Source organism: Acomys minous, assembly GCF_964271855.1.
Source record: "Acomys minous genome assembly, chromosome: 5".
In the NCBI taxonomy this organism is placed as follows: domain Eukaryota; kingdom Metazoa; phylum Chordata; class Mammalia; order Rodentia; family Muridae; genus Acomys; species Acomys minous.
The window spans coordinates 33,582,487-33,593,344 of NC_140494.1; the positions used below are offsets into that span (position 1 = coordinate 33,582,487).

At 55.1% G+C, this 10,858-nt stretch overlaps 1 protein-coding gene across 2 annotated transcripts; it reads right to left on the minus strand.

The window, feature by feature from the left end:
* Positions 1-361: 361 nt before the first annotated feature.
* IRX4 (iroquois homeobox 4) lies at positions 362-9,950 on the minus strand. Of its 2 annotated transcripts, none has more exons than XM_084782586.1 (6): positions 9,592-9,950; positions 5,061-5,175; positions 4,385-4,636; positions 3,367-3,479; positions 2,309-2,637; positions 362-1,902 (listed from the first exon to the last, which is right to left on the minus strand). In XM_084782586.1, exons 2-6 carry the CDS (start codon positions 5,103-5,105, stop codon positions 1,103-1,105), a joined length of 1,539 nt encoding a protein of 512 aa, XP_084638712.1. In that variant the 5' UTR covers positions 5,106-5,175; positions 9,592-9,950; the 3' UTR covers positions 362-1,102. The 2 variants fall into 2 exon arrangements, with proteins under 2 accessions (XP_084638712.1, XP_084638711.1); XM_084782585.1 differs by lacking the exon at positions 9,592-9,950 and adding an exon at positions 9,366-9,584.
* Between the last annotated feature and the right edge of the window lie 908 nt (positions 9,951-10,858).

A 10,858-nucleotide genomic window follows, 5' to 3' on the forward strand; every position in this document is an offset into this window, starting at 1 on the left:
CGTTCTGCCTCCTGACTTCTGCTACTAAGGTGTTTCCTCTGTAGTCTTCAGAACTTGAGTTATAGAGAAGCTAAATTTGAAGCAACAGGGCTCAGGCTTCATAGCTACAAAGAGGGATTAGGGGGTCAGGTAACTGAGCAGGTATTGAGAGCATCTTGTCTTAGATGCCCTCAGGGCAATGTCTCCTTCCTCGGGGGATTTAGAAAGCCCGAACATTACTTTAATTCAGTCAAAGGAGCCTTACTTATTTGCTCAAAATTCTCGTGCCTGGTAGTGGGTAAGAGTTTAAAGTTTGGGGTTTCATGTCTCACACACGTTCAGAAGAGTGCCCCTCCGTGCCTTTAACATCGCAAAAAAAAAAAAATGGTTTGTTTAGACTTGGATTGGCAGCTATTTTATTGGGGCGGAGTCTGGGTCAGCCCACCCCTCCTTCCTTCCCCTGGGAGGGGTCAGCATCACTGCTTCCAGCCACACCCGTAGACCCCCAGCTGTGAAACGTGTTCCTTCTGCAATGCAAACACAAGGATTTATTAGTTTTGTTGTATTAGCCTCTCTGAAGAAACAGGCAACCACTGGTGTGAGCATACATTTTTAGAAAACATAATTTTGACGAGTCAAGAGTGTGCAGTAGTGTGAACTCGGTGGGAGTGCCGGCGCTGGCGAGCTCTATGTGCTGAGAATGAAGTCTGAAGAAAAGCAGGCTCAAGAGTCTTCTTAACGAACACCAGCATGCCTCAAATCCAGAAGGTGACAGCGACACAAAACAAGACTCAGAACCCAAATGCCTTCGCCATGTAAACTTTGGGAGTAAACTTTATGCTTCAGCGGGCTCCCCTCTGCTGTGAGAGTGCTCTCTTGTCCTTTTGGAGTTCAGGGATGGCTCAGGTGGACGAGAAATCGGGTAAAGCTTGGGAGTGGAATGCAAGGGTGTTCCTCCATAGCCCTGCCGCCTGAGTTCAGATGCTCTGTCTCAGGGGGGTTGGCATTCTTGGGTTGGAAATGCCCTACTTCTTTTGGAAACCCATTAAGAAACAGTCCAGAGTCAGCACCTGCAAACCACCTTGTCAGCGCCAGTTCCCTTCTCCACCTGTGTAGGTGGGTGTTAAGTGCAGAAGGGTTTGCCACTGGCCTTGGGTGTAGCCAGCAGCTCCCGGGAGGCCCCCGCAGATGGGACGTCTTGGGCAACCGTGGGCGGGAAGGAGCAAGCCAGGGGCGTAGCCAGTACATTGGTGCCCGCCCCCAGAGAGCGTCCTAGAGGGCCAGGATCTAGAAGTGCGCCCTTAGCGGTGGCCCAGGCCTGGTTCAAAGTGCTGTGCCTAAGGATGGGGTCGTGAAATACCCCATCCACCCAGTTTCTGAGACTAGTTACTGGCGAGTCCTGGTGCCTATCCAGGGCCCCAGAAGGGGCTGGGACTGCAGGCGAGGAAGCCGGCTGCGCCACGGATGCTCCCGCCGGACCTTGACGTTTCAGCATGCAAGAGGGAAACTCAGTCTGGCTCAAAGCTGTGGCAGCCGCAGCGGTGGCTGTATGCGCCAAGGACCAGATGCGAGGCTTAGTCTCGAGGCTAGGCGGCGCCCCCGCTGGAGCAAAGCTCAGTTTGGCTTCGCAGGTCTGTGGTCCGCCCTCTGCACCAGAGTCTGGTGCAACCACCGTGCTCCGGAGGCAGTTCCGGGCCCTCTCCAGGTCCTCATCCATGGCTGCGGTGCCCAGGGGCATCCGGAGTGTGGCTGAGGCCTCCTTGCCTGTGCCGGGGCCTTCAGACGAAGCAGGAATCCTGTCTGGTCCGCTGTCCAGGGGCTGAAAGGGCGTTTTCAGATGGCACTCTGAGGTCTCTGCATCTAGAGGGTCAAAGTCTTCCAGGTCACTGAGTTCTAGTTCCTTGTCGTCTTTGCCAACGGGACCTGTCAGGCGAGAACACGTGGTCAGTGGAAGCAGACTGGATGGGATAACTAACTTTCTTTTATCCCAAGACCAGAGCTAGTGGGACCCCTACTCCCAACTAGTTAATAGCCCAGGCCTTTCTCTGTCTTCCTCCTCCCATCTCCAGAGGCCCCCAAGTCTTGAACTGGAAACACCAGCTGGGCAGATCTGGACTCAAATTAATTTCCTACGGGATGCTTTTTAAAAACTTGACTTTGGATGCCTTTAAGCCTGTTCATAGGTTACCACCTAGGTCTCCTCTCCCCAGGAGCAAGATCATGACTGGAAACCAGACCCTTCATCTGCTGCCCAGACAACGAAGGAAGGCTTTTCACCTGGCCCCTCCCCCAGCCCTGACAGCTCCTAGAGACTCCCCATACAACCCACCTTCGCTCTTGGCATTCTTGAGAGGCTCCTCCCGGGACTCTTCTTCCCCAGCCTCCTCCTCCTCGCCCTCCCCATAGGGCCTCTTCTCATCTGCGCACTTATTTCGAGGTGGCCAGGTCATCTTGTTCTCCTTCTTGAGGCGGCGGCGCGCGTTGGCGAACCAGGTGGAGACCTGCGTGAGGGTCATCTTGGTGATGATGGCCAGCATGATCTTCTCTCCCTTGGTGGGGTACGGGTTCTTGCGGTGTTCCTGCAGCCAAGCCTTCAGCGTGCTGGTGGTCTCCCGGGTGGCGTTCTTGCGCCGAGTGCCGCTGTCCACGGTTCCGTACCTGGAGACAGGCTCTGCAGTGGGGTGCCAGTGGGGGGGCCCCGGGAGATCACCCGGAGCGAGCGGGCGTGGGGTGGGGCGTTGCATAGGGACAGGCTATGCTTCCCTGGGGTGAGTTGTGCTTATGGGCACTGTCTTGCCTTTTGTGGGCCAAGAGCGAAGATAATGTCATTAAAATGACAGGGAATAGGTTATAGCCTCTGCCACTCTGTGGAGACATTTCTTTCATCCTTTATGGGGGGGGGTTCCCTCTTACCACTTTGACCCGAAAACTATTAAAAGGTATCACGGATCTATAAAACCAGCACCCATGAGCCTGTGTCTAGAGATAGTGGTGGGGAGGAGCAACGCTCAGGGCTTTTAGTTGAACTGGTACCATTGGAAGATGGAGTGGTGAGCTGTCCCCAGAATAGGGGCTGAGGGCCAAGGGACATCCTCTTTTGATCCTCACTGTAGTCCTGGTGTCCCTGGCTCAGACACCTTACTGGCTTGAGTTTCTTAGAGTGTTGGGAGGTGTCCCAGGCCCTTCAAGGAAGCAGCCTACTGGACTGAGCTTTCTAGAATCAATCTGCTTGAAAAACCACAGGATTGGAAAACTTCTACATTCCCAATGGCCTCCTCTTTTGGTCTCCCCATAACCCAGGAAGGGGCCTGGTGGTGGTGCTGAGGGGTGGAGTGGTGGGTGGCTGGTGCTGTAGTGTCATTGGGGGAGGGAGATATGATCCCTCACCTGTCATATGGGTACTGGCCCAGAGCTGGCTCATAAGGGTAGTAGGCTGCAGCTGTGGCGGGTGCTAGGCCAGCGTGTGAAGATCCCGTACCATCCTTGGACTCAAAGCTGTTCTGTAAAAGCCAAAAGGGTTTTTTTTTTTTTTTTTGTGGCCACAGCTTCTGGAGGCCAAGATAGAAACCCTCCCTTAAGCCCTCTTAGCTAGGTTAGATCCCCTAGTGTCACCAAACTTCCCCAAGGACCACAGACTTCAACTCGTCTCCTGATCTCACTCAATACTCAGCTCCCCAAATGTCGTGTGTGTGTGTGTGTGTGTGTGTGTGTGTGTGTGTGTGTGTGTGTGTGAACTTGAAGAATGGGGCAGGCTTCAGGTAGGGAAACCGGGCAGATGAAGGGGTGAAGGTGAAGTGTGACAGGGTGAGAAAAGGGAGGAAGGAGCTGGGAAGAAGAAGAAGAAGAAGAAGAAGAAGAAGAAGAAGAAGAAGAAGAAGAAGAAGAAGAAGAAGAAGAAAGAGAGAGAGAATGGATTGGGAGGGTTCCAGAAAGGCTGCATGGCCTAAGGATAACAAACCTAGTGGAGAAGAGGCTTTGAGCCAGAGGGGAGGGGCCGAGCAGGGAGGAGCTAAGGTGGGAGGTTCAGGAGGAGGAAGGGGAGAAGAGGGAGGGAGGGAGGGAGGGAGGGAGGGAGGGAGACGATGTACTACAGTGAGAAGGCAGAGGGAGTCTGAAGCTGTGAGGAACCCCTCAGGAAGCCGGGAATATGATCAGAATTCGGTGGCAAACTAAAACAGCAGCAATATCTTAGATACAGGGGCTTACTGGTTGGCCACTGTGAATCTGAGCAGCGGCAGGAGTGCCTTTGACTTTGGGCCAGGAGGCACAGCTAAAGTCTTTTTTTTTCCTTTCACCCCAAACTGTAGGGGTATCCAGGCAGGGCACTCTCTCTTGGGGCAGAAGTAGACTTGGCAAACCCAGGGTTTGGGGCGCGGTGCGGCGTGAGTGCAAGTTGTTCCTTTACCAGAGAGTAGAAAGCCGAAGCCTCAGAGCCATAGGTCACGTAGTTGCCATAACCCTGCGAGCTGCCATAGGGGCTACCGTAGACGCCGAGTGCGGCGGCTGAATTGAGCTCGTGGCGCGCAGTTGCCAGCAGCCGGCTCTCATAGACAGGGCAGTAGACGGGTGCCTGGGCCGAGGCTGCAGGCCCGGAGTCAGCCAGTGTGCGGCCGCTGGACTCGCAGCACGTGCTCAAGGAGTTGGTGGTCATCAGGAACTGGAGAGAGAGGGATGGCAAGGAAGCATGTGCATGGGGACAGAGGCTAGGACGCTGGACCCTCAAGGACCTCACGTGTCCCTAGGGGCCTCCTGTTGTCCAAGCCAGACAAGAGCTCCTACCCGCCTCCCCATCAGCCAGTGTAGGTAGGCCTTGCTTTCTTTGGCCACATGGGTGCCCTAGGATGCCAAGGCCCAAGGGCTTCCTAGGGTCCCCCAGGCACAGTTTGATGGGCTAAATTAGAGAGAATTCTGACCCACCAACAGAATTTTACTAGTGCCCCTAAGCCCCCCTCACCCCAAAGCTAGCTATGTTTGGCCAGTACAAGAGGCCAGTCAAGGACCCTGCTATCTGGGAAATGGCATCCAGTGGTGGCTTTTCCCTCACCAGTCCCCCTGTCAGAAGCTTGCAGGTGTCCTTTTACCTGGGGAGCGGAGGAGTAGGGGTATCCAAACTGCGGGTAGGACATGGCGGGCCTAAGAAGATTGGTGTCCTGTGTGCAGTACTGCCACTGCTCTGGGGCTGCAGGCTCCTAGGCTCTGGGAGGATGAAGCGAGAGGTGGTCAGTTCCCCCACATGCTGCTCAAACTTTCCTAAGCTGGTAAGAAAGTGAGTGGCCTTGGTCACAGTAATTCTGAGCACTCCAGATTGCTCTGGGGCCAGCTGGCTTCGCCGCGAGGACAGAAATACATATTTTGCAAAAATCAAAACAAAATAAAAAACCCAAAACAACAAAAAACAAAACAAAACAAAGCAAAACAACAACAACAAAAACAAAAAAAAACCCTTGAGTCTCGCGGACTGTCAAGTCAGAAGTTCGCGTTCTTTTAGAGGCAGAAGCGCTGACGTCAGCCCACGCGGCAGGTTGGCCTGGCTGCAGACCGACAGGTCACTTGGCTGCCGGCTGGGTGGGGCGGGGAGAGTCCACGTCTGTTGGAGTAGGGCGGAGGACCATCGAGCTTTTACAAATGAACTCCATCCAAGGAGTCAATATCGCCCCAACGAACAGTGTTTCTCCTTAGTCACGGAGGACGGAAGGCACTTTTAATTAGAAATTAATTAACGAGCAGCTGCTCCTTCACACCCCACTGTAATCATTAGTCTCAATTACAAATGAGACCTATGAAGGGACACACGACTGAGTCTTCAGTGAAGATGTAATCAACAGTTAAATTAGCCGGGCGCTGGCTGCAGCCGCCCCGCTGCCCTCGCAGCATTGTGCCCAGGGTGGAAGGACACAGGTCCTGAAGGCCCTTTGCGCCGCCGAGATGAAGACAACGTGCCTCGGCGCTCTGCACATTTCTTAGCCACCTAGGTTTAGAAGAGTCTCAGCAATGCCTCTCACGAGGTCCAACTTTGCACCAAGCGGCGTTTTAAAACCAACTGTCGCCATAGGAGAGCCCGCATTCTGAAGGCGACGTAATCTCAGGTGTGTGTGTGTGTGTGGGTGGGTCCGTGTGTCCCAGGCCCTCCCCAGAGCCCCACACTTGTAGCATCGGTGGGGCTAGGTACTGTGAGGCTTCTCGGGTCAATCACCGGTTGACTGTGCAATTCTGGGCAGCTCTCTATCCTTGAAGACGGCCCCTCCCCCCTCTCCACCCCAGGTCAGCCCACTGCTCAGCCTGGCTTCGCTTCATTTCCTCTCCCCTCCCTCTTCTAGTCGCCCTTCGTGGCCTCCTTCCGTAGCCTAAGGCTAAGATAGACTGCCAGACGCCCGCTGCTCCCTGGGAAGAGCACGTTTCCCAACTCGGCCTCAGGTCTTTCCCCGTAGGCTCCTTGACCCTAGAGAGCAGCAGAGCTGGGTACCGGGACGTGGGAGCCTAACCCTGGAACCCATCCGTCTGCTTCACACAGCTTCCGGCCTGGAGTGTAAGGAACTCTGCGAGAGAGGTCCCGTGGCCTTTCAAGACTTGCTGCGTTAATCTGGGCCCCCGAGTTCAAAGCGGAGATGAGCGGAGCGTGCAGGAAGCTTGGGGTACCAGGCCACTCGAAAGTCTCAGGCCGCCTTTCTTGCGACTATCTTCCCGCGCCAGGCTCGCCCCTACTTCTTTTGGCCCGCCAGGACAGCCTCTCACGCTCATCCCGGCGGCAGAGGCGCGCATCGCATCACGGAGCTGTGCAGACTTGCTCCTAAAGATTCCTGGGTTCAGACCTGTGAATCGCCCCAGGGCCACCCTCTAATTAATGATGACGTTCGCGCCCTCTCCCCAGCTGCAAGGCTGCCTCCCAGAAACGAAATCTGCCGGTCCTGACAGCTTGGTTGAAGGTGATGGATGACTATCTGGAGACCGCAGTACACATCATATAATATCTGCTGCGTAATTGCTTTAATTTACAGATGAAAATACGAGTTCTCCGATCGCGCTGGACTGCAGCCGGCCACGGCCGAACTGCTTGCAAAGGGGGAAAAAACCATCGCAAATAATGAATAGCTGCCCCATGCAAATTATTCAGACAGTTTAGTCTTGGTAGCCGGGAGAGAGATACATAAAGAACACGAGTCGAATGACATTAATAATTGTTTTTGAATTCTGTATTGATTTCATGGCAAGCCGTGTTTATTTCTTTCTCACCTGAATTGCTAATACCACCTTCCTGTAAATAATAAGAAACTAGCCACCGGGGCTTCTCGAGTAGAGATGAATCTCTCAGCCTCTCTCTCTCTCTCTCTCTCTCTCTCTCTCTCTCTCTCTCTCTCTCTCTCTCTCTCTCTCTTCCTGCTTCTTCCCCTCCCCCAGCTCCCTTTTAGCTTGTTTCCGTTTTCGGGCTTTATTGAGGCTTTTGCTGACTATCTGCCTAGCTTCATTTTTTATTGTTTACAAACAACTTGCTTTCTTTCTATAATGGGGTGCTGGCAAGGGAGGGGCTCTGTACAGGACCTTAGCGGCTTCAGGAGCAGGAAGGAATCCAGCGTGGGCTGGTGTTCCTCAGTGATTGGTCTTTTTGTCACTTCATTCCTGAAGCCCAGGCCTTGGGGACTCCGTTGTAAGCACGGGGTGGGCAGCGGATTGGGAAGGAGAAGGAAGACCAGGCTGCTGCCCCCCCTCTCTCCCCCCCTTGTGTGTGTGTGGCACTCTGGGGACTTCAGCAGGCAGTGAACATTCCCCCCACCCCACCCCCTTTCCTCTCCTGAACACCTGGAATGTTGTCCTCCGCCCCAGGACTTCCATTTTTCTCCTGAGTGGGCTCTGTACTGGGTAGGGTACTAAGCCAGAGTCCCTCAGGGTCTCTGAGAAAGGGAAGGGCTCTCAGGGCCTTACTTGGCTCCTCAATGCAACACGCTGGCTTGCCTTCCAGTCAGAGCTTCCAGGCCCCAGGTGCTCTTGTTCTCTTTACTTGCTCCTCTCTCTGGGCCTGGAAGTCAGGAGGAGCACTGGACTGCACCATCCCTGAAGACGCAGACTCATAATCCATGCCCTGCCTGCCCCATGACAGGTGGGGGTGAGGGTGGGGGGTGGGGGGCTGTTACAACTCTACTGGCCCTTTCTGTCCTCACACACAGGCCCTAGGGCCAGCATCTACCTACAATTGTCCTGCTGACAATCTGCCACCTAGCTGAAGCTTTCCTGCCCAAACGAGTTAGTCCTTAGGTCATCCTTGCTGCAGATATAAGGATGCCTTCCTCAAAGACCAAGCTTCAAGCAGAGGCACAGAATCTCAGGTACCTTCAGCTAAAACAAACAAACAAACAAAAAAACAAAACAACAACAACCCCCCCCAAAACAAAACAACAAAAGCAACAAAAAAAGAGCATGCATAGATAGATGGTCCATGCTGTGCCCAGAAATTCACAGGGACCCTAGATGGAAATACATCATCCCTTAGGCAGGATGGCCAAAGCCGCTTGGCTCCCTGCTGGCTGGGTAGCTGATCACCTTTGGAGAGGGCTTCAAAAGATCAGAGATCAAAGGCCTGATCAGACCCCCAAAGGGGTGGATCAGGGAGCAGTTAGCCCCAAGAATTAGGAGCCCAGGGACTACCTGTATTTTCTAAGGTTAATGATGGCCATAGAACTGGTGAGAGCTTCTGGGGAGACAGGCCTGGCCTTGGTATTCCTGCCACCAGCTGAGTCCTGGCTCTCTAGAATAATTCTTGGAGCACTTCTTAGCCACACTATGAGCTCCATGGAAGGCCGTTCCAGTCCAGAGAGAAGTTGACTACAACCCAAGGCCAAGACAGAAGCCAGGTACCAGGAAAGGGCCTGTTTGTCTGAGGCTAGGCCACAGCTTGGGATGCCTGGGTCCACTTTGGACACTTAGCTGGTTGTAGGATCAGAGAGAAGCCTCTCAGGTGCCGCATGATGTGGACACCCTCCTCCCCACCGCAGAACAGTCTTCCACAGTCATTCTCTGCTCCCCTTACCCAGCCAGTGGGGTGAGCTTCTGGGACATGCTTTGAAATTCCTGTTTGCTCCTCCAATGCCCTCCTTTCTGGCCCTCTCTTCCTCAGCTCTCCTGCTGCACCTCCACGGAACGTTTGTTTTTCCGTGCTCCTCAAGGAAGGGAAGAGCGCACTCTGGGCGTCCAAGAGCACAAATTGTTCTATCCCACGCCATCCGCGGGGACCCAGGCATCCCGCACCTGGATGCAGGGTCCTTTTCATCCCTCTTCCCAAAACTTGCAGCACATGCAGCAGCTTCTGAAGACCCTATTCAGCTAGAAGCAAACTTTGTTCCCTCCGGCGCAAGAGCGATCCTGGCAAAGTTTGCTCAGCAGAGCACATTCCTTACCTGCTCTAGGAAAGAGCCGGCCTGCGCCACTTGGGCGCCAGGGCCTCCGGGAGCAGAGCGCAGCCCGGGACGCACCGGGGAGTCGCCTCCGCCGCAGCCGCCGCCGCCTCCGCCGCTGCCCGCGCCCCTCGGCGGCCGCGCGGAGCCTCTGCCTCCTCCGCCTCCTAGAAAGGGGGGAGGGGTCTCTGAACCCCGGGGCGGGGGCAGGCGCGGGGACCTTGCCTACCTGCGGTGGTGCCGGGCCACTCCTGGCCGCCCGCTAGGGCTCTGCGCGGCTACTGGACGCGCGCGCTCCGGCGGGGAGCAAGCGACAACTAATGGAGACATTTCCAGGCGGAGCACCTGGAGAGCGGAGCGCGCCGGCGTCCCCAGGCGCCGCGGTCGTCAGTCGAGCCCGCACCGGCGTGACGTGGGCGAGCGAGCGAGCTGCTCCCACCCGGCCGCCCATTAACGCTTTCCCCCCGCGGGCGCCCAGCGCTTGCCAACTTTCCCCTCCGCCCTGGCCGCGCACCGGGTGCGCGGGTGTAGGAGCTGAGATGAGAAGGGGTTCCTGAGGGTGAGGGTTCAGGCTTGGCTTCCTTAGGATGGCTGGCAAAAATGTCTGGGCACTGAGAGGACAGCCCAATCCTACCAGGACAGCAGAGGACACTGGTCCTTCCCTGGTTTGGCCAATGCTTGGCCTGCTCTGCACATCCAGCGGCCTTGGGTTTGTGGGCCTGTCTCTAAAGGGTTTCCTTTCCCCACTCCTGCTGTCTGGTTGGGAGACAGCTCCTCTCCTTTTAGGACAGAGTTTCTTCTCCCAGACCGTATGTATCTACCCTGTCCGGCACAATGCTATTCTTGAGAGCAGAATGGAATCTTAAGCGCCCCCCTCCCCGCCCCGTTCTTCCCCACACACCATCCACAGCTCTGATCCCCTCCTTGCATTCATAACAGTCTCAACCAACCTGACTCTTGGCTGTTTTGGGCAGCAGGTCTCCCTCACAGACTTAGGCAAGAGGAATGAATAGTCCAATCTGGCAGAAACTGCTTAGGGGCCCAGGAGATGTGTGACCCTTCTGGGAGGAAGCTTTCTGAGGGTTGTCAAGAGTCAGGTAGCTGGGCCTCTGCCCTAAGGACCAACAAGAGGACAGATGTCCATTGGTTTCTTTAGCTTGAAGCTGGAGCCCAAGGCAGAGTGCAGGTCCGCACAGGCCCAGCCCTCACCCCACCCCCCACTTCCTCCTCAGCAGCAGAGTCCTTGCCTTTTGCTTCCCTCAAGACTCCTTGTGTGGACTCGCTGCTCTGCAAAGGTCTCAGTATAGGAGAGAAACAGAGTGGTGAACACCACTGGCCCAGTTAGAGCAGGGAGGGCCTGTGGCCTGTAGAGCCAGGACACTCCTTCCTCCTACATAGTTTTCACTTCTCTTCATCATCCATGGCAGTGCAATGACAGTTGGGATTTGTTGGCTTAGATAACCTCGGAGAAAGTTATCTTGCCTTTCTCCCCCGCT

What these genes read in the sequence shown, in the direction of transcription:
- IRX4 (XM_084782586.1), bottom strand. Translation starts at nt 5,105, where the DNA reads ATGTCCTACCCGCAGTTTGGATACCCCTACTCCTCCGCTCCCCAG. An exon ending in CCTACTCCTCCGCTCCCCAG is followed by an intron (nt 4,637 to 5,060) that starts GTAAAAGGACAC and finishes CTCTCTCTCCAG; the next exon opens with TTCCTGATGACCACCAACTC. An exon ending in CTTCGGCTTTCTACTCTCTG is followed by an intron (nt 3,480 to 4,384) that starts GTAAAGGAACAA and finishes TGGCTTTTACAG; the next exon opens with AACAGCTTTGAGTCCAAGGA.